The sequence below is a fragment of the Vanrija albida genome (genome assembly GCF_041260175.1).
Source record: "Vanrija albida strain AlHP1 chromosome Unknown contig_2, whole genome shotgun sequence".
Taxonomy (NCBI): Eukaryota; Fungi; Basidiomycota; class Tremellomycetes; order Trichosporonales; family Trichosporonaceae; genus Vanrija; species Vanrija albida.
This window is the reverse complement of record NW_027191421.1, coordinates 3,088,793-3,110,209: the sequence shown is the minus strand read 5'-3', so window position 1 is coordinate 3,110,209 and position 21,417 is coordinate 3,088,793. Positions and strand designations below refer to the sequence as shown.

The window sequence follows — 21,417 nt, the reverse complement described above, 5'->3', positions numbered from 1 at the left end:
CATCTCGAAGGCCTTAGTGCTGCCCAGAGCCACAACATAGTGGCCCCAACCCCAATCAAACTCGTTTAACGACACACGCTCTCTGCGCCTTAACCCCGCGCTACCCAGCCAACACACACACATCGCGTCTGTTGTACCCCCGCACCTGTAAACTCTCGATCCCTCTTGGTCTGTTCTCTGGTTCTCCACAGTCTGAGACCCCTCCCCCGACACACATCAACAACAATGGCCCTCACACAACAAACTTCGCCCGGCGCCGAGCAGGCCACTGGCCCGATCGCCCTCGCCGGCGCCCCTCGCCCGGCTGGTGCCCCCAAGCCCAAGCCCCGCAAGCGCGTCAACACTGCCGAAAAGCGCCACCAGCACAATGCTATCGAGCGCCAGCGTCGTGAGACCCTCAACGGAAAGTTCCTGGTCCTCGCCCGCCTCCTCCCCTCCCTCGCCGCCTGCCGCCGCCCCTCCAAGTCTGCCATCGTCAACGGCTCGATCACGCACCTCGGCCACCAGCGCTCCCAGCGTCTCCTTGCCTCCAAGCTTATCCGCCAGCTTGCCGCTGAGCGTGACGAGCTCTTCAAGGAGGTCAACGAGTGGCGCCAGGCCAACGGCTTCCAGCCCAAGCACGGCCCTTCCAGCTCGTGGAACGACGAGATGGAGGAGGTCTGCCAGGTCGAGAAGGAGACCTTTGGCAACTTCGCTACCGTTGGCGGCGACGGCGGTGACGACCAGCAGGACGACGAGGACGAGTTGATGAACCCTGGCGGTGACAACAACTCCTCGCTCAACGAGGCCATGGACCTCCAGCGTGCTGCCCTCGTTGCCGGCTCGCTCGGCACCGGCCTCCTCACGCCTCGCCCCTCGACCGACCTTGGCTCGATGCCCAACCAGCACCTCTTTGGCGGCATCAGCGTCAAGTCTGAGCCCGTCAGCTGGCCCGCGAACTACTCGCTGCCCCCTTCGGCTGTCCAGTCGTTCAACGCCTTCATGACCTCGGACTCGATTGACGCTTCGTCGACTGGCTCGCCCGTCGGATCCCACCGCAGCGCCATCCTCACGCCCCCGAGCATTGAGAACGCCAACATGTACACGCACACGCCTTCGCCCCGCTCCTCTGGCAGCGCTCCCGAGGAGTCGTCGTCGGCCCCTGCCCAGAGCACGCCTGCCGAGGCCCGCGCCGGCCTCCACCGCCAGCACTCGATGCCTGCTCACTGGTCGCCCCAGCAGCTTGCTTTCCTCCAGCAGCAGGTGCACCAGCAGTCGCTTCACCGCCAGCAGCAGCAGCAGCACGCCGCCCTTGCCGCTCTCGCCACTCAGCAGCCCCACGGCGACGTGAACAACATCTTCCTCGCCGGCAGCTCGCAGGCGTCGTCTCCATCTGCCAACCAGCAGAACGGCCTCGCCCAGCTCATGGCTACCATGTTCCCCCAGCAGCGCGAGGGTGGTGTCAACTCTGAGCAGGTCGAGCACTGGCGCAAGCTTGCCTTTGGCGGCATGGTCCAGCAGCAGCAGCAACAGCAGCAGCACGCCGACGGCATCGACGCGCTCAAGCACAACGTCGCCCAGCACAACTTGAATATCAACTTCAACTGGAACGACCAGGCTGTTGGTGCTGTTTAATCGTTGTTGTCTTCTCCTGGTGTGGCTCTTAATCACGTTGTCAAAAAGGTCTCTCGTCTCTCTCACTCTCATGGTTGTGCGTTGTGCGCTCTACCCCCCACTCCACCTGATGTGTCTCGTGTCTCTCAGTCTCGTGTTATCCAGATACCCGCCAAGTGGCATTTTGATTTGTAGTCGCGGATGCAGCTATCGCTAGAATGTTTCGACGGGTGGGGGTGAACTGACTTGTGGCATTCACACAGTGGCTGACTCGACATGGTCGCGCAGGCAGGCCACTTGGCTCACGACTTGGTTCAGCGTCTGACGACTTGGCTCAGCATCTGGCGACGACTTGGCTGGGTCTTGGCCACTGCCAAACACGATGGCGACTGCATACACCACAACTGGCTATGACGCTGGGACTACGCAGACTACGCAGACTTGCGCCAAGAGGACGAGAGGCCCCACCCATCCAGACAACGTCGAGTCGCAACAAGCCACTCAGAACCACAAGCCGCAAATCTTCGCTGCTCCACAACGCAACGCCAACAACAGCGGCCCCCTCCGAAGCCCGAGCTCGCCTCGCCCGCCCCGCCCGCGCCAAGGTCAAATGATAAGCGGCCACCGCCCGCAATCCTCGACGAGCAGGCGTCGAGCGCGCCGGCTGCGACGCGCATGATCTGCAAGCTGGGCTGCTCCGCGGAATCCGGAGCAGCCCGGGGAGGGGGAGCCGGGGGAGGGGTGCGGCTGAGTCTGGCGCCTTCGACGAGCGCGACGCCAGGCAGGTGCGACGCGACGATCTGCATGAGTCACGACTGCCACGAGTCAAGCACGCCCGCGGACTCGCGCGCCCTCCGCAAAACACGGACCGCTACGCCCGCGCGCGCGCTCGTTCGCTCACCCGCCCGCTCGACGTAGACGTACGTGCGCACCCAAGTCTCGGGTCAGCTCGAACGCTGCGTACGCCCCGGCTAGTATCGCTGCGTACGTCGAGCCATTAATACTCATGAGTCAGGAGCTGCGCGTCAGCCGAACGCCGAGCGGGCGGGCGCGGTAACTCGCGGCCTGGGGGGAGGGAGGACGTCGTCGCCTGGCCAGGCAATCAATTGTGTATATTGTCTTTATTGTCTATGTTGACTCTCGACTCCGACTCGGCACTCGTAATCCGCCACATGCCCGCCACATGGCCACCTGCCACATGCCCGCCACGCGCCTGCAGTCGTGGCCCGCACGTGGGGCCACGTGCAGAGCTAGCAGAGCTCGGCGCGGATCGGCGGGCTTTGGTCTGGGCTCGGCGGCGGCTGTGCGACTGCGGAGGGCTGAGGGCAAGCGGCGTGGCGGCCGCTCGTGGCAAGGCCGTATGGACCGTCCCAAACGCCGTGTCGCGTCGTAGAGCAGATTTGTGCATGACTTGACTTCGCGACGGCGCTCCCATGTGACCGAGGCACTGGCGGAGATTAGCAGGCACTCTGTGCTCCACTCGTCGATTCCAGCACCCAGAGGCACGAGCCACGAGCATGCATACACGCACATTGCGCCGCACGTCCGCGTCGGGCTCGCTCAATAATCCAAGCCAACCGACATGCGGGAGGTTGTAAACCGTCCGACGTCCGGGAGAACTGCTCAACCCCGTCCCTCCGCCGCAACGGCCCGCACACCGGGCTTATCTCCACTGCGGACGGCTTGCGGCGCTGCAGGCGGGTTTATCCATTCACCAGGGGAGTCCACTCGGCAGGCAACCGACCGACAGTGGCAGCCCTCCACCGCTGCTCGCTCGGCGGGAGTCAACCCGCCAAGTGTGCCGAAGTTGTGCCGGGCGTTTTTGCGTGGCGCTCCGTGTACGGCGTTGAGTCCACACAGTCAGCAACAACCCCCCGGAGCCGCTCCACCGACTCTTCGCTCGGCGCAGACCCCGGCCCGAGATGATACTCGGTTGTCGGCTTGAAAAAACTGTCAGGCGCTGGCGGTAGGCTGCCTCCCGCTCGCCGCTGGCCCGCTGGCTTTAAAATGCTCGACGGAGGCGCCGCCGACGGCCCCCCGACATCTACCACCTGACCACCCTCCGCTGCATCGGTCCTCCGCCGCGTTGGCCAAGACGACGTCCACGTCCACGCTCCACTCGCCCGCTTATTGAGCACACTCGCCCACCGACCCCCGACGACCCGCTCGGCAGCCCACAAGCCGCGGCTCCCACGAGGCGCGTAGCAACCTTCCGACGACTGACCAAGCGAGCCATCGCGAGCCATCGCTCTGCATTTGCCGTCGAGAGCGACGTGTATATAGAACCGAGCGTTGTGAGTCGCCTCCCCGCCACTCTACACACCTCTAATGTCATCAGAAGCCGGCCCGAGCACTAGTGGCCACGCCACATTTCCCCCCGCGCCCCCTCCCTCAAACCCCACCATGCCGCACCCCGACGGCGAGACGACGCTCGCCGACCGCATCACCGAGCTCTCGCGCAAGGTGAGCGTCGAGGCCGGTGTCGCCCCCGTGGCGCTGTACGCCTCGCGCAGCCGCTCGGCCTCGAGCTCGTCGGCGACCCGCCCGGCCGTGCAGTTCGCCGAAGGCGCCGACGCGCACAAGCAGCGCACGGCGAGCCGGTGCGCCGAGAAGCCTGCGCTCCCGCGCATCGACTCTGAGAAGACGCTTGCGCCCGTCTTCGCCGACGACGACGAGGACGACGCCGCACCAAAGCAGCTGCCCGCCTCGCCTGACTCGCAGCAGCTGCACCTCAAGCCCACGCGCACCGCCACACGCGCGTCGGCCGCGCCGAGCGAGAAGCCGAGCGGAGCGCCCCTCGACGACGACCAGCGCACGATCGAAGAGCTCGAGGAGGAGATCGTCGCGTCCATGAGCCGCACGCGCAAGATCGCCCTCGGCTTCGTCATGATGATGAACGTCCTGATCGCCGCCATGATGTCCAACGGCGTGCTCGTCACCATCCCCTCGCTCGCGCGCGACCTCGGCGTGTCCCAGCTCGAGGCGCAGTGGGTCGCGTCCGCCTCCAACCTGGCCTACGGGTGCGGCCTCCTCTTCGCAGGCCGCATGGCGGATATCTGGGGCCGCAAGCTCCTCTTCATCTCTGGGCTGGTCGCGTCCGTCGCCTTCTCCCTCATCTCTGGCGGGATCAGGCACCAGGTCGCGCTGTGCGTCGTGCGCGCGCTCACTGGCCTCGGGCTCGCCGTCGCCACGCCGGCCGGCTTCGGCATCATCGGCGTCACGTTCCGCGAGGAGCCGGGCCGCACCATCGCCTTTGCCGTGTTCGGGCTCGGCAACCCCATCGGCGCGAGCATCGGCGTGCTCGTCGGCGGCGCGATCGCCGGCATCAACGCACACGGGTGGCAGTACTTCTACTTTGTGCTCGGAGGGCTCGCCCTCATCCCGCTCGTGCTCGGCCTGCTCGTCATCCCGCGCGACCTCGCGCGCAACCAGGCGGCCGATAAGCGCATCGACTGGCTCGGAGGGTTCCTCATCACGGCCGCGCTGTGTCTCTTTACGTTTAGCATCACACAGAGCGGTATCGCGCCCCACGGCTGGCGCACGCCGTACGTGCCTGCCCTGCTCGCCACGTCGATTGTGCTCTTTGTCCTCTTCGGCGCCTGGGAGCACCACGTCGAGCACCGCCTCTCCCTCCCGCCCATCGCAAAGCTCTCCCTCTTCACCCGCGACGGGTGGAAGATCTCCATCGTCATGCTCTGCGCCTTCTGCCCCTTCGTCGCCGTCGCCGGCTGGGTCTACCTCACCACCCTCTTCTACCAGGAGTACAAGGGCTTCACGCCGCTCAACACGGCCGTCCACACGGTCCCCGCCGCCATCTGCGGCATCTTCGCCGCGCTCGCAGTCATGTGGATCGTGCCCCGCCTCCGCACCCCCTACGTCCTCGGCCTGGGCGGCTTCCTCTCCGGCATGGCCTGCATCATCTACGCCGTCGAGCCAAAGGACACGCTCTACTGGAAGGCAGAGTTCATCGCCCTCCTCCTCCTGCCCTTCGGCGCAGACCTCACCGTCGGCATCGGGTCCATCCTCATGTCCAACCTGTGCAAGGACGACGAGCAGTCGGTCGGCGGCGCCCTCTTCCAGACCGCCACCCAGATCGCCGCCGCCATTGGCATCTGCGTCTCGGGCCTCGTCACAAACGACATTGCCACCCGCACCGGCGACTACTACCATGGCCTCCGGATCGCATTCTTCATGTGCTCGGCGTTCGCCTTTGTCGTCGTCGTCCTCGCCGTACTCTTTATGCGCAAGTGGCCTCTGGCAAAGCACGTTGGCTTTGCGCGTGACGCCGCGGCCCACTAGGCAACCACAGCCATAGAACATCACATCACACATCATCTCGGACACTCAGCATATCGTAGACTGTAGACGCTTGGCGATCAAGCGACAAGTTAATCATGTATAGTAGTCGGCTAATGTTGCATCTCATTGCTCTACTTGTTGCCCAACGCCCTACAACCCCCGCCACTCAATGTCGTGTGCCACCTCAAACTCGGCCCGCCCGTACATGGTCTGCGCATCGACGCCGACGCGCACAGCCCACGTGCCCTGCTCGACGCGCCACGTCTCCCACAGCTCGTCCCAGTGCGAGATCGCGTACTTGTCGAGCACGACACTCGCCGTGCGGCTCTCGCCCGGCTGCACGTCGTCGAGCTTGACAAACGCCTGCAGCGCGTGCTCCGGGTGCAACAAGCTCGTGGCCGTCTCGGCCGGCGGGGCAGTGTAAAAGTGCACGCTGTGCGCGCCCGCCACCTTGCCCGTGTTGGTGACCGTCACGCGCGCCTCGAGTCGCCACTCGTCCGCGGATGGCTCGCCACTCGGCGCCGTGACCTCGAGACCAGAGTACGCCCACGTCGTGTAGCTCAGCCCGTGGCCGAAGGGGAAGAGCGGAGCGATGCCACGCGCGTTGAAGTGCTTGTACCCCACCCAGATCCCCTCCTCGTAGTGGATGTCGGTGCGCGCGCTCTTCGAGTTGAGATTCGCCGCAATGTCCACCTTGCGCCGGGGGAGCGAGAGCGGCAGCCTTCCGGACGGGTTGACCTTGCCGTACACGACGTCGGCGATGGCGTTGCCCGTCTCGTTGCCGCCATACCACGCGAACACGACGCCCGCGACCTTGTCGAGCCAGGGCATGCCAACCGCGCTGCCGGCCTGGAGCACGACGACAGTGTTGGGGTTGGCGTCGGCCACGGCGTCGATGAGCTCGTCGGTGCGGTAGGGCAGCGACAGGTCGGGCCGGTCGTAGCTCTCCGACTCCCAGTCCGAGTTGAGCCCCGCGACGATGACCACCTTATCGGCGGCCTTGGCGGCCGCGACGGCGCCAGCGATGGCGTCGTCGTCCGACACGAGCGGCTCCGCACCCAGCCGGATACCGTGGATCTGGATCGGCTGGCTCAGGAGCTTGGCGTCGGCGGGCCGGCGCGAGTCGTGCACGAGGCGGACGACGTAGCTCTGGCGGGTTAGGCATGTCCGGTACTATCTACCCACCTTGCCCTTCTCCGCCTTGAACGTGCCGCGCTTCTCGGCGATACCGGCGTAGAAGAACGACGTGCCGGGCTCCTGGTCCTTGGACGCGTCGACGACCAGCTGGTCATCAACGTACACCTTGCCCGAGCCGGTGAGAGTCGTGCCAAACTCGTACACGCCGCTCTGCTCGGGCGTGAACGTCGTGCTGAGCTCGACGACCCACTCGGCCGGGCGGCCAATAAGCGCCTGGAACTCGCCGAGCAGGAGGTCGGACGTGTCCCAGCGGTCGACGAGCGCCGGCGTGGCGGCCAGCTCGCCGTCCTCGCCGCGGATGTAGAACTTCAAGTCGAAGCCGTGCTCGCCGTCGGCGGCCGTGAACTGCCGGTCGAGCAGCGGCACAAACTTGGCGCCGTGGCAGCCAAACGCGTACGACAGCTCGACGTCCGCCGGCTTGTTCCCCTCGAGCCCATCCCACGGCGTCACGGCCCACAGTGAGCGCAGCTTGGCGCTCCCGCCGCCCGTGACGACGGCCGCCTTTGCGTTCGGGCCGATCACAGCCACCTTGCCGCTCGTGATGGGGAGGATGCCCTCGTTCTTGAGCAGCACGGCGCCCTGGGCACCAATCTCGCGCAGCAGCTTGGCGTCGCTCGCGCGCTCCTCGGCCGAGTCGCGCACCTTCTCCGGGCCCTTTGGCGCGTACACGACCTCGGGGTTGAGCTTTGCGTACTTCTGCACCCACTTGAGCGTCTCGGCCACGCGCTTGTCGATCGCGCGCGGGTCAATCTTATGCGCCGCGACGAGGTGGTTGACGAGCTGCGGCGCGCGCCACACGGCCGGGCCCGGCATCTCGAGGTCGAGCCCGGCGTTGATCGCCTCGGAGACAGAGTACGTCCCGAACCAGTCGGACATGATGAGCCCGTCGAATCCCCACTCCTTGCGGAGCAGGTCCTGCAGGAGCCACGGGTTCTCGGACGAGTGGGTCCCGTTGATGCGGTTATAGCTCGTCATGTACGCGTCGGGATGGGCGAGGCGCTCGGCGATCTGGAAGGGGCGGAGGTAGACCTCGCGGAGGGGGCGGGGCGCAATGATGCTGTTGGCGCCGTTGCGCTCGTGCTCCTGGTCGTTGCCGATAAAGTGCTTGATGGTGGCGCTGACCCCCGCAGCCTGCAGCCCGTTGACGTAGCTCGCGGCCATGAGGCCCGACAGCGTCGGGTCCTCGGAGAAGGACTCGAACGCGCGCCCGCCGAGCGGCGTGCGCTGGATGTTGACCGTCGGCGCGAGGAGGCACACCGCGCCGCGTGCCTTGGCCTCGGCCGCGAGGAGGTGGCCCGCGGCCTCGGCGAGCGGGGCCGAGAATGTCGCGGCGAGGCAGGTGGCGTTCGGGAGCGCAGTCGCCGCGGCTGACATGTCAGCCAGTCCGCCAGTGCTCGCCACTCACTCTGCTTGCCGAACTGGGCGCCGCGTGCGCCGTTCGGCCCATCAGTGACCTTGACGCTTGGGATGGCGAGCCGCGGGATCTCGGCCGTCCTGCCGTCAGCCACGCGCAGCGCGGGACACTCACTCCCAGAAGTTCTTGCCGGCGAGGAGCTGAATCTTCTCGCCGACCGTGAGCTGCTTGACGAGCTCGGGCACCGAGGCCGTGAGGAAGGAGCGGTCGGGGGCGACCTTGCCGCTGCCGTGTGCGCCGTTAGCGACAGTCATTGTGCTGCTGGGGTGCTGGGGACGCAGCGCAGCTGCACCCAGGACATGATATACTTGCAACAAGTCGCGGACTGGTCGCGGCGGATTTGTGCGGTCACAACATGAGGGCACATGACGTTTATCCGACATTCCCCCATACCTTCCCCGGTGGCACTTGAGCTCGTCTCGGCGGCCGCAACAATGCTGTACCGACGCGAGTCGAGGGGAGGTGGCGCCGCAGATGACCCGAAGAGATGGGCCGAGGACGGTGGAGGGCAAGGAGGAGGCAAGGAGCGGTGGACGACGCGGACACGGGTCGACAGGGATGGAAAGTGGCGGTGTCTGCTCGACGAACCAGCGCCCACAGCTTCGCAAACCCACCCGCACCCATTGCCCGCTGCAGAGACAGCATGCATAAGCCTCTCCGCACCCAGCATATAAATGTAGTAGTGGTATATCCAGATGAAGAGGAAGTGACACGGAGCACGGCTCCGGAGGGAAAGGGACAACAACAACAACAACAACCGCTTAGTGGCCGCCAGCGCCAATGACAATGAGCTGGCCAATGTTGGCGATGAGGTTGGTGACGCCGTGGAGGTTGCCGTCGGCGGCGGGGCCCGAGCCCTCGACGACATGCGTCTGGTTCTTGGCCGAGGCGACGGGGGGAGGCGTAAGCGTCGACGTAGCGTTGGTGATGGTGCTGTTGGCGCTAATGGTCGCGTTGGCGCTGACCGTGACGTTGGCCGAGCCGGAGGGGAGGATCGAGGACGAGACGGAGGAAGCGGAGGAGCTCGCCGAGGACGAGGACGAAGCGGCCGCCGAGCTCGAGGACGACTCGGGGGCGGCAGTCGACGAAGTGATCGGGTCAGAGCTGGGCGGAGGAGGAGGAGGCGGGGTCGACGACTCGGGAGGGGGCGGCGTCCAGGTCGACGTGGGGGGAGGGGGGAGGGGGAGGAGGGGGAGGAGGAGTGGGCTCCTTGGGCTCCTCCTTTGGCGGGTCGGGCGCGGCGCCGCCGTCCCAGTGCCAGTTCATCTGGAAGACACCGGCGCCGTGGGGGGCGAAGCGCAGGAAGAGCGAGGGCGAGAGGTCGAGGTCGCCGAAGCCGCAAGTGGGGCACTCGTCGAGCACTGGAATACCGCCGACGGTCACGCCGTTGGCCGTGATGGTAAGCGTCTTGCCGCAGTGGGGGCCGGGGTAGCCGTGGCCGTACTGGGCCGAGTTGAGGGCGACGAGGTAGTCCGAGTCCTTTGACCAACCGCCTGTGTGTGTAAGCTTTTTGTTGTTGTGCGCTTCCGGTCGTTTCGCCACGAGCACTCACCACAAGCACCGAGACCGGTGTGGTAGTAGGTGGCGGTGCCGCCGAACGACTGGCGCTTGTCGAGCGAATGCGCAGCGTTGGGGCTCATGTTGCGCGCCTCGAGCGCCTCGTCGGCGAGGACGCGGGCGCGCGCAGTGTGCGCGCGACGGTCAGCCTTGAGGTGGCCCGAGGCCGAGACGGTGCCGAGGGCGGCGAGGGCCGTGACAAAGGAAGAGACGAGCATGGCAGTGGGGAGGACGGGTCTAGAGTCTAGTGGCGGACGATGGCGGCGGGGTAGTCGGTGCTGCGGGGTAGAGAGACGGAATAGACGTCGTGTCGAAGGCTCGAGGAGGCGAGCCGGCCAGTCGTCGCTGTTGAGCTGTCGAGCGATCCGAGAACAAGAGATCAGTGAGCAAGAGGTCAATAGAGAGGTTCGTGTGTGTTGATGCTGGCTCGAGTTGAGCACCTGCCTGTTGGCCTCTTCGTCGATCCAGCACCACCCAGCGGCCTCAATGGCAGGGCAAGAACGAGGGTGCCTGCAAAGTTGCCTACCTAGCCTCAGAGGGAAGGAGGGTAGTCCCGGGAGAGACGCGGTCTGCGAGGGGGGGCAGCGGGGGGCAGCCCGCGGCGCCACCACCTCGTAAGGCAAAGGCCCCACCCACCAGGCCAGCCGCCACAAGTCTTGGCAGACTGACATTGCCTGTTCCGCGCCCGAGATCCCGTACAAAGCGTCAGTTCCGCCCTGAGGTACTAAGAGAGACAGCTTAGTCGGCGCGTCGTGAGATCGAGGCCCGAGGCCCGGCAGGGTGGGTTTCAGGGTGGGTGACGCCGGGCGACGACGCGGCGTGGGGGAGGGGTAACAACGGGCGACCTACATCCGTCGACTTGCGACTTGTGCATCGTCCACTGCATCACCACAACGGCCGGGACGCAAAGTGTGCGCCGCGGCACATGCATGCACGCAGACCTCGACAGACGTGCAGGCGAAACAAGACACGGTGACGGCCTCCCGCTGCCGCCCCCCCACCCGCGTCCTACCGCGGCTCAGGAAACGCGCCGCGCGTACCCAGCCAAGCCGGCTTGGCGGGCGGCCAAGAGCGCGCGCCAGGCGTCATGCCGTGTTGTTTTGCAAAGGAGGTAAACACGGCCGAGGCCTCGTTTTGGGCGGGCTGGGGGTCGGTGTAGGGGTGACGGTGGGCTCCTTGGCTGCTCTCGTTCGAGCTTGCATGGCAATGGATGATGCTTGGGCAAGAATGAGGAGGCTGGGGGAGTCTGCCTGGCGTCGAAAAGTGGCAAGCGTAGAGGGAAGGCTCGAAAGGTCGCTTTCCGGCCACTTGACGCCACGAGACCTCCACGCGAATATACTCCCGCCCCTACCCGCCCGCCCCAAAACACACTATGCTCTGCCTGACTTGATTTTGCCACTCGTGGTGCGTTTCTCACCTCCGCCACCGACGCATTGTCGACCATGACAAAGTCGGAAACACACACACCAAGGTGTTCGCTTTCCCCAGCCCGCCATTTCAACCAAGCCAGCAGCCCAATATCATACAGCTAAAAGATACACCAGGCCGTCCTACACGGTCGGGCTGGACGCCGCGCTCGAGGACAGCACGGTCGTGCCCACGCCGGGCGGGAGGCCACTGGGCGGCTGGGCGGATGCTTCCGACCGCGTGGCGTTGCACTCTGCCGTCCAGATGCCATAGATGCCCGTCGCGACGTAGTAATCCGCGACGTAGCACCCGTCCGGGGTGAGGTTCCACACGTAGTTGCCGGCGATGACCATGCCGCGGCGCTGGCACACGACGCGCACCGAGTCGCGCGTGCTGTACTGCTTGATGGCGCGGAACGAGGTCGCCGGGCCGAGCCGGCAGTTGAGGTTGTCCTCCTTTATCGCGAAGGCCGTGGCGTTGGGCGAGGCAAAGTCCGCGTAGTAGGCGCTCGTGGTGAGCGCGAGCGCGAGCGCGAGCGCGACGACGAGGAGCAGCAGGCGCATGGTGGTCGAGTTGACAATGTCGACAGTGTCGCGCCGTGTTCTTTCTTGCCCATGGCCGGCTCGCTACCCGCCGACGGACGCGAAACGCCATCCCCAGCTCCGCCTCGACAATTACGACGACCCCGCCGCGACGCCAGGGGGCCATGTTTGTGATTCCTACCACCGCTGCGGACCTGCTGCCCACCGCGTTCCAACGGTATGGCAATTGAGCAAGGAAGAGGCAGGACCTGGGCTCTGCCTGCATCGTAAGGGAACCTTGCCTTCCGCAATCGACAAGAGGCAAGCGAGGCGCCCGCAGGCAATTATGCCACCTCCCCAGTGGCGTTTCAGAGCATAACCTATGTGTCCATCCGGCCGCCTGTCCCTGTTTCGAGCGTCGCAAGATATTTGGCCAGAGCCGCTCCAGCGGCTCCAGCTGCCTGCCCCGTGTCTGAAGCAGAAGCACACTGACGAACGTTGACATCGCCACCTCGCTCAACAACGATGAGCCCGCTACCAGCGCTCGTGGCGCTCGCCACGCTCGCCCTCCTCCCAGCGCAGGCATTCACCACGACCCTCTTCTTCAACTACACGCTCGACGCGCTCTCCCCCCTGCTGAGCTACGACCCGCCCGAGTCTGGGCCGGGCACGCGCTGGACGACGGCGTGGACCAACGCCAGTTGGAGCTCGCCCGCCCGCGTCGGCGCTGGGCGAGGCTACCGCTGGATCGAGACCGACGCGCTGGCTGAGCGCGCGTCCGTCTCCTGGCGCTTTCCCTCGACAGCCTTCTACGTCCTCGGCGCGGCTGGGCTGCCGCCCGCCTCAGCGCTCGTCGACGGCAAGCAGCACGCGCTCAACGCCGCCCTGTCGCCGGCCAACGACTCGGCCGCGCTCCCGAGCCTCGTGCGCCTGCCATGGGCCGCGAACAACGTGTCCTACCAGGGCGCGGGCGGCATCCTCATGGTCGACGGCGTGGTCCTCACCACGGGCATCATGAGCGACGCGTGAGTCGGGTCTTTGGGCAAGCTGACGCCAAGCGCAAACTGGGACGACATCGTGCCGACGACCGTGCCGGCGGGGACCAACGACTCGCTCGCCGCCGAGACCACGATGAACCTCACGATCCCAGCGCACACCGCCTTCATTGCGATCAACGGCTCGGTCGCGCCGGACGGCGGGACCCTCCTCGCGCAGCTCGACCCCGCCCCGCCGGCATGGATCTCAGACTACCCCATCGCGCGGCTCAGCACCGCCAACCCATGGCAGGCGAACACGACGCTGTTCGCGTCCATCCTCGACCCGGGCGTGCAGTACGTCCTACACCTGTCGGCCGAGGGCGGGCCAGTCCGGCTCGGCACCGCGTCCTTCTACGCCGGCAACCCGTGAGTCCATCCGCGGCCAGCCCCCCGCGCCACTAACACCCCGCAGCAACGTGACGGGCGGCACGGCGTTCAACGACACGCCGAGCGTCGGCCCCGAGCCCAGCGCTCGCCCCGCGCCCGCCGAGCCGGCCACGAGTGGGCCCGCCTCCACCTCGCGCAAGTCCCACACCGGCGCGATCGCGGGCGGCGTCGTCGGCGGGGTCGTAGCCCTCGCCCTGCTCGCAGCCCTGGCCCTCTTCCTCGTCCGCCGCCACCGTGCCACGCCGCCAACCGCAGACGACCGCTCCGAGAAGATGCTGGTCGACGACGCCCCGCCGCCGGAGGACACGCCCGTCTCGCCCTTCCTCCTCGACACCAAGGCGGCAGACTACCTCGGCGCCAAGGACTTTGCCGGCACCAGCCCGACGGGGAGCACGAGCTCATGGGCGGCTGGCACGCTCAGCGCGATGAGCCGCGCCCGCCCGCCCAGCACGGCGCCGGAGAGCGCGCTCTCGTCCCCGCTCGAGCCGGAGGTCGACGCCGGCCCGCTCGAGCGCCCGCCGCCGACGTACAACCCCGCGTGGGATAGCCCGAGCGCGAGCGCGAGCGTGAGCGCGTTGAGCTCGCCGTCTGAAGCGGCCCCGCCGCCGCCGCCGGTGGAGACGGGCAAGAACTTGCGGGCACTCCCCGCGCTGCCGCGGGAAGCTGGCGCGCAGGCGGGCGCGCAGGCCGACGGCCCCAGCCGGTCGTACAGCGATCTGAAGGCGGCGATTATTAGGCAGTAGTAGTGTGGGACGTGTAATGTATCTAGTGGACATGGCGTGTGTGACTTTGGCGTAGCTGGGTGTGGCACTTGGGCGTGGCCCACAGACTCGACGCCAACTAACTGGGCGAGAGTGCGCGGGGCTGCACGGCGCGTTGTAGTCGAGCCAAGCACCCCCTCAGTTGTCCGACGCATCATGCGCGTCCTCGCCCGCCTGTGTCGACAGCGTCCACCAGGCCCGCCGCCACACCAAACGCGGCCCGCAGCAAGGGTCCAGCCGGCATCGACGACGTCGCCCCGTCGTCCAACGCGCCGTCCCCACCGCTCACCGCCTGGCTACACGCTCAAGACTAACGACACGACGCGAGCGCGAGCGCGTCTGCGTCAGGGGACGGGGAAGCAAGGGTGCGAGCGGCGAGTTTGTCGCTGATAGGCTTTGGGCGCGCACGGCTTATCGACATTGCCTGGTGCGAGGAGGGCGGTCACAGCGTCGTTATCTCGTTCGTGGGACATTACTCGCCTCTGCGGCATGCCGCCCACCGTACATTGCTGCATCTCCCTCGGCACCCCCGACCGCCGATGGTACAAGCGACTCGCACACCGGCGTCCAGTGCACCGCAGTCACGTCTTCCCTTCCCCAGTGGGGCCAGGCACTTGTAAATCGCTCACACCGGCCAACCACGTTCTTGCTCCTGGTGCTCCACGCCCCACACGCAGCTGCCAAACATCGCTTAGGATAATGCCCATGCTCACTTCACCTCGTCACCACGCACCAATGATCAGCAGTGCCGACCTCGGGGCCGATATCTCGCGCTCAGTCTCGGCGCCCAGACACTCCAGTGCACAGTGACAGCGGCCGCCGTAAGGTGTCGCGAGCGAGATGGCGGCTGGTGGCTTGGACTACGTCACCGGCCAGACCGTAGCTTGAGGCTGAGGCGCGCCGCGCACGCGGGTGTTTGGCCGTCACTGTGTATCGGGGATCGGGGATTCCGCCCGTGGGTGCGGTTCGCGACCGCTCGGCTGCGGTGGCACCGCAGCAGCAGCGGCAGCGGCAACAGCAGCACTTGGCACGCTTGCATAGCTGCATTAGCAGTGCTGCAGTGCATGCAGCATGCAGCAGCCAAGTGCACATGCCTCCCACCCCGGCCGACCTGCTCCATACTCATCCTCGTGTGCCAAAGTCGATGGCTTCCCGTGTCGGCCGGCCCCACACGGCGCCCGCATGGCCCCCCTGCTGCCCTCGCTAGGCTAGATCCCGCTCTTTAGCCAGCCAGCGTTGTGGAAGCAGTAGATCAGCATGTCAGCTATTAGGTCATGGGTTGAGCGAGGAGTGAGCGAGTGAGCCGAGCAGCAGCAGCAGAAAGCGAGGTTGGAGTCGCAATCCCGACGGAAAGAGTCAAGGGTGTCAGGGTGGGAGGGTGCAGCATCTGCATGACGACGCACCACTGTTTGGCACAGAAAAATTGCAATGGGGATTGGAATCAAGGGTGGAAATTGATGCCATTAGGAAATTTGGGCAAGACGGACTAATGGGGGGTATTAGCAACCCCCTTCTCGCCCGAATGCCCGTGGCCGAGGGTGGGTGCTGCCGCCGTTTGAAATTTGATCCCGTCTGGCTGTCATGCCTGCCTGATGCTGCGCACGCGGCCGCGCGGCGCGGCGGCGGCGGCGGCAGCAGCCAGCCAGCCGCAATTGTTGGTGCAGTGTGTGCGGTGCAACTCTCTTTGGAACGGCCGGCGTGATGCTCCTGTCTGCCAGTCCTTGCTCCCTTCCTTCCCTCTTCATCTACTCTTGCTCATCTCCCTCCTCCTCTCTCTCTCACTCGTCTCTCTCGCCCACACATTCATCGGCCTCGACCTCCTCTGCATCGCACACATCACCAACAACCGCACCGCCATCACTCGAGATACCCCCGTCACCCACGAACCCCGCGCGTCCCACCCTCACACCGCCCCTGGCGCCGCCGCACCCGTCGCCGCCGCCGCCATCGCAGTCACCACCCACTCTCGACTTTTGCCAGACAGCCACGGCACGCCCACAGACGCTCCACTGGTCTACTCGAACGTCGCCTAGGCCTACTGCATCGACAGACTGCGCGCACACACCCCGGCGATTGAGAGACATCTGAACCAAAAGGTCCAGCACCAAGACTTCTCTCTCAACCTTCACGGGCACGCGCCTCCCACCACCACCCTACCCCCTCTTCCTCACCAACAACACGTTCGATCGTGCCCCTTGGCCTCGACTTGTCAACTTCTTCCCACCACCCACCACCCAACCCCCCATTCCCACCCCGATGACAGTCAGAAGCCACCGCGGCGGCAACACGAAATCGTCGTCGTCCCGCGCGCGTCGTGCCGTGCTCATCATCGCGGTTCTCATCACCCTCTTCCTCCTGGGCACAGTCATTGTCCTTTCGAGCATCTCCTACTACCTTCGCATTCCGCTCGAGGCCTACCTCACCGAAGAGGAGGTGCCATGGAGGCCGCAGGACGTGATCAAGCCATTAATAGGTTCGGAAGACGAAGTCGGACCTCCCATCCACTGGGACGACGTCACGGCTTCTCAAGGCGTCCCCACCACACACCACCGCCGATCCGACGCGATTGAGATCACCGAGACCGATGTTCTCCCTCACAGCGCGATCGCCAAAGAGCCTGTACTCGCCGACGACACGGCCAACGACGGTGTCTGGGGCGTCGACGGCAAGGGCACCGGAGGCTACTGGATGCGCGACGGCTGGGACGGCAAGGTCGCAAACACGGCCTCATGGGAGCACCTTTACAACGTGACTGTCAGGTAAGTCGGCACTCTGAACGCCCCGTACCCCTGTGGCTGATCATTTCCCAGACCGGGCGAGAAGGCGCCGCGCATCATTCACCAGACGTGGAAGTCAGACACGCTCCCCCCTAAGTGGCAGAAGGCGTGGAGGGAGTGCCGCGAGGGCATGTCCGACTATGAGTACATGCTCTGGACCGACGAGCTGTCTCATGAGTTTGTCAAGACGCACTACCCCTCCTTCCTCCCCATGTACGAGGGGTACCAGTACCCCATCCAGCGCGCCGATTCGATCCGATACTTTGTCCTCCACCACTTTGGTGGCATTTACATGGATCTCGACATGGGCTGCCGCCGCCGCATGGACCCTCTTCTCAAGGGCGACTGGGAGGTTCTTCTCCCTGTTACCAAGCCGGTCGGCGTCTCAAACGACCTGATCGTGTCGTCGCCCAAATCGGCGTTCATGCTCCAGACGGTCAACGGCCTCCCGGGCTTTGACCACAACTGGATCATCAACTACCCCACCGTCATGTTCACCACGGGCCCCATGTTCCTGTCGTCCATGTACGCCATGTACTCGGCCCGCCACCCAACAACCGACGCTCGCCCGCACGCCGAGGTGCGCATCCTCCCCACGGCGCTGTACGGCAAGAACGCCGTCAAGTCGCAGGTGCCGCACTCGTTCTTCACCCACTTCTACGGCTCTTCGTGGCACGATGGCGATGCTGGCTTCATCACCTTCCTGGCGACTTCGGGCCGCGGCCTCATGGTCGTTGGTGCCATTGTGGTGGTGCTCCTCGCCATCAGACTCGTCTGGAGCAAGTTCTTCCCGACGACCTCGCTTTACGGCATGCTCTGGGGCAAGAACCACGCTCAGTACCAGGCCCTGCCGGTGCTCAACGACATTCAGATGGGCAGCGCCTCGGGCAGGACTTCCCCTTCGAGCTCGTTTGGCTCGGGCCCCGTGTCGCCGACGTACGAGGGTGAGCACCAGTTTGGTGATGCCCTCCGTCGTGCCGGCAACATTCTGCTCGCTGCGCCCGCCACCCTGCTCTCGTCGTCGACTGGTGGCGACCGCAGGAGACAGCGCGGCTGGCTGTACTTTGCGCCGACCATGTTCCAGCCTCAGCCGACTGGTCGCAGGAGGACAGCCTCCGAGGCGTCTCAGCTTCCTCCCCGCCGCACGCTCGGCCGCCGTGAGCACCAGGCGCCACCGCCGTACGAGTCGGCGACCGCCAACGACGACGATGGCATGGGCGAGGTTGATGCCTTCCTCAAGCGCGAGACTGGCGAGAATGTTTGATCGCGAGTAATAGAACCACGACCACCTGCAGTTTAATCATTGGTTGTTTTCTCTGGTCGGTCACGAAACGAACCGAGACGACGACGACTCACAGCGTACATAGTACCCCTTTCTGGCACTGGCGTGCTTGTAGACAAAGATGTATCAGTAGTGCACAGGGCAGGTGGTGGCAAGCAGTGGGGTGTGGGTGGTTGTCGAGGTCAGCCTGGGTGGCGAGGAGAGTGGCGAGAGTGGCAGTCGGTAGAGAGAGACATAGCGGGGCGACTTGGCGTCGCTTCAGTCCCCTAGCCTTGCTTAAATCTCTGTGCCCTCAGCACCCCAAGGGCCTCGGGCAGCCGCAGAGAGCGCAAGAGTAGCGCTGCATTACATGATGCGACGATGACGAGGGCCGGGCAGCGCAGCAGAGTGGCGCGATGGTGTCAAGATGGTTGCCGATGAAGGCCGCGGGGGGTCACGTGACGGGTGCCAAAAGTTCAAGTCCACCCAAGCAAGTCAATGTTGTCGTCTTGCTCGTTGCAATCTACACCTTACACGGCATGACGGAGCCAGTACCAAAATCAAGAAAGCTGCGCCTCGCAGACGTGCGCAAGGCCGGCGGGCTGAAGCGCAAGCTCAAGGCGAAGAAGGCGCGGCCGGCGCCGGCCGAGGAGGCGGAGGCAGAGGCTCCGGCACCCCGCCGCCGCATCAAGCGCGACGACCTGCCCTGGAAGAAGGTCAACACGTCGATCCTGCCCGGGATGGACGACGGCGGAGGCATGATGATGCTCGAGGAGCTGGACGGGGTCGGGATCGAGTGGGAGGAGGACGGGCGGGGTGGCAGGACGGCGCGGTTTGTCGTGAGTGGCTGCGTGCCGGCTGGCGAGTGGCTCGACGCTAACGCGAGCAGGAGAGTAAGAAGAAGGGCAAGGCTGCTGCGCCTGTCGAGGAGGAGGAGGCTGCCGAGGAGGGCGAGGACGCCGACGCCGATGACGCTGCCTCGGACGTCGACCTGCCCACCTTTGCCGGGCTCGACGCCTCCGACCTCGACGACGAGGACGAGGACGCTGCCGTGCCCCCCGAGCCCGATTTTGACGACGCGCTCCTCCCGGAGTGGGCCGGCGTGCCGGTGCACAACGAGCTCAAGCGGGCGATGGTGGCGCTCGACTTCAGCCGGCCCACCGAGATCCAGAAGCGCGCAGTCCCCGACGGGCTCGCTGGCCGCGACGTCGTCGGCGTCGCCGAGACGGGCTCGGGCAAGACGCTCGCCTACTCGCTCCCGATCCTGTCGTACCTCCTGCGCCAGCCTGCCCCGCGCGCCGGGCAGCGGCGGCCGCTGACGGCGCTCGTGCTGTGCCCGACGCGCGAGCTCGCGATCCAGGTCAACGACCACCTGAGCAAGGTGCTGAGCTACGCGCTCGACGACGAGGCCGAGGCCGAGAGCAAGAGCAAGAAGCCGCCCCGCATTTCCATCGGCACGGTCGTCGGCGGCCTCTCGGCGCACAAGCAGAAGCGCATCCTCGCGCGCGGGTGCGACGTGCTCGTCGCGACCCCGGGCCGCTTGTGGGACCTGCTCAAGGAGGACGAGGTGCTGGCCGCCGGCGTGCGCGCACTCCGCTTCCTCGTCATTGACGAGGCCGACCGCATGATCGAGACTGGGCACTTTGCCGAGCTCGAGTCGATTGTCAAGCTCACGCAGCGCAACTTTGCGCCCGACGCCGGCGAGTACGCCGACGACCCGACGTTTGCCAACACGGCCACCGTGCTCGAGGACACGGACGCGCGCGACGACATGCAGACGTTTGTCTTCTCGGCCACGCTGTCCAAGGACCTGCAGCACAACTTGAAGAAGCGCCGCCGCTCAAAGCCAAAGGGCAAGAAGGCGACCGCGCTCGAGGACCTCGTCGAGAAGCTCGACTTCCGCGACGAGTCGCCAGTCGTCATCGACCTGTCGCCCGAGGGCGGCCTGGTAAAGACGCTGCGCGAGAGCATGATCGAGTGCGTCGTCTCCGACAAGGACCTGTACCTGTACTACTTTTTGCTGCGGTACCCCGGGCGCTCGCTCGTGTTTGTGGGCAGCATCGACGGCATCCGGCGCCTGATCCCGCTGTTCGAGCAGCTCGACGTGCCCGTCTACCCGCTCCACTCGCAGCTGCAGCAGAAGCAGCGGCTGAAAAACCTGGACCGGTTCAAGAACGCGCCCAACGGCGTGCTGATCGCGACCGACGTCGCCGCGCGAGGCCTCGACATCCCGCACGTCGACCACGTCGTGCACTTCAACCTGCCGCGCACGGCCGACGCCTACGTCCACCGCTCTGGGCGAACGGCGCGCGCCCAGAACCCGGGCTTTGCGCTGCAGCTCGTCTCGCCCGAGGACAAGGCAGTGCAGCGCGCGCTGCTCCGCAGCCTCGAGCGCGACGCGCCGCCGCCAGAGCTCGCCATCGAGGGCGGATTCATGCCCAAGCTCAAGGAGCGCATCGCGCTCGCGCGCGACATTGAAAAGGCGCAGCACGCCGTAAAGAAGGACAACCACGACCGCAACTGGCTCAAGGAGGCCGCCGAGGCCATGGACATTGACATTGACCCCGAGCTCCTCAGCGAGCCCGAGGACGACCCGGACGCGCCCGTCGCCCGCACAGGCCGCAGCAAGAAGGCAGACAAGGTGCCCGCGCTCAAGGCAAAGCTCGCCGCCCTCCTCGCCCAGCCGCTCGTCGCGCGCGGCGTGTCGGCCCGCTACCCCACGGCCGGGTCGCGCGTCATTGTCGACGACGTGCTCAACAACACGGCCCACGGCACCATGCTCGGCGCCGGCACCCTCTCGGCCTACGACCAGATGGAGGGCGCAAAGGGCAAGGTCCAAAAGCCCAAGCGCAAGGCCGAGCCGGCCAAGAAGCAAGAGGGCCACCGCGAGCGCGGCGGCAAGCGCCAGCGCAAGTAGAGTGACGACGCACCAAGGCATTGACATCGCTTGTATTTACTAGACTTTTACGAGATGCATGGGTCGCATCGTGTTCATGAGGGGAGCTAGGGAGCTAGATGGGAGCTACTGTAGATGGGAGCGGGGGGAGGGAGGTCTTGAATGGGTCGTTACGGATACGTGCACGGTTTCATTAGAGGTCGTTAAAGGTGTGAAAATATACTACAATACCCCTATAATACACATTGTCCGTGCTCAGTGGAGGCCCACTGGAGCGGACGCGCCGCGCGTGTGTGGCGTGGCATGGCGA

The 21,417-nt window shown here is 65.7% G+C and overlaps 8 protein-coding genes across 8 annotated transcripts; 5 read left to right on the top strand and 3 right to left on the bottom strand.

The window, feature by feature from the left end:
• Positions 1–225: 225 nt before the first annotated feature.
• Positions 226–1,614, top strand: Q8F55_002901 (uncharacterized protein; the record flags this gene model as incomplete). Its single annotated transcript, XM_069351473.1, has 1 exon — positions 226–1,614. The coding sequence occupies one exon, from the start codon at positions 226–228 to the stop codon at positions 1,612–1,614; it is 1,389 nt and encodes a 462-aa protein (XP_069211859.1).
• A 2,382-nt stretch (positions 1,615–3,996) lies between these two features.
• Positions 3,997–5,892, top strand: Q8F55_002900 (uncharacterized protein; the record flags this gene model as incomplete). The annotated part of the gene is made up of 1 exon (XM_069351472.1): positions 3,997–5,892. One exon carries the CDS (start codon positions 3,997–3,999, stop codon positions 5,890–5,892), a length of 1,896 nt encoding a protein of 631 aa, XP_069211858.1.
• Positions 5,893–6,042: 150 nt separating this feature from the next.
• Q8F55_002899 (uncharacterized protein) lies at positions 6,043–8,757 on the bottom strand (the record flags this gene model as incomplete). The annotated part of the gene is made up of 4 exons (XM_069351471.1): positions 6,043–7,041; positions 7,078–8,456; positions 8,495–8,583; positions 8,618–8,757. 4 exons carry the CDS (start codon positions 8,755–8,757, stop codon positions 6,043–6,045), a joined length of 2,607 nt encoding a protein of 868 aa, XP_069211857.1.
• Positions 8,758–9,264: 507 nt separating this feature from the next.
• Q8F55_002898 (uncharacterized protein) lies at positions 9,265–10,278 on the bottom strand (the record flags this gene model as incomplete). Its single annotated transcript, XM_069351470.1, has 3 exons — positions 9,265–9,639; positions 9,668–9,996; positions 10,056–10,278. The coding sequence occupies 3 exons, from the start codon at positions 10,276–10,278 to the stop codon at positions 9,265–9,267; spliced, it is 927 nt and encodes a 308-aa protein (XP_069211856.1).
• Positions 10,279–11,610: 1,332 nt separating this feature from the next.
• On the bottom strand, positions 11,611–12,030 carry Q8F55_002897 (uncharacterized protein; the record flags this gene model as incomplete). The annotated part of the gene is made up of 1 exon (XM_069351469.1): positions 11,611–12,030. One exon carries the CDS (start codon positions 12,028–12,030, stop codon positions 11,611–11,613), a length of 420 nt encoding a protein of 139 aa, XP_069211855.1.
• Positions 12,031–12,513: 483 nt separating this feature from the next.
• Positions 12,514–14,155, top strand: Q8F55_002896 (uncharacterized protein; the record flags this gene model as incomplete). The annotated part of the gene is made up of 3 exons (XM_069351468.1): positions 12,514–13,013; positions 13,047–13,391; positions 13,438–14,155. 3 exons carry the CDS (start codon positions 12,514–12,516, stop codon positions 14,153–14,155), a joined length of 1,563 nt encoding a protein of 520 aa, XP_069211854.1.
• A 2,274-nt stretch (positions 14,156–16,429) lies between these two features.
• Positions 16,430–18,214, top strand: Q8F55_002895 (uncharacterized protein; the record flags this gene model as incomplete). The annotated part of the gene is made up of 2 exons (XM_069351467.1): positions 16,430–16,932; positions 16,984–18,214. 2 exons carry the CDS (start codon positions 16,430–16,432, stop codon positions 18,212–18,214), a joined length of 1,734 nt encoding a protein of 577 aa, XP_069211853.1.
• A 536-nt stretch (positions 18,215–18,750) lies between these two features.
• MAK5 (ATP-dependent RNA helicase) lies at positions 18,751–21,128 on the top strand (the record flags this gene model as incomplete). The annotated part of the gene is made up of 2 exons (XM_069351466.1): positions 18,751–19,050; positions 19,101–21,128. 2 exons carry the CDS (start codon positions 18,751–18,753, stop codon positions 21,126–21,128), a joined length of 2,328 nt encoding a protein of 775 aa, XP_069211852.1.
• Between the last annotated feature and the right edge of the window lie 289 nt (positions 21,129–21,417).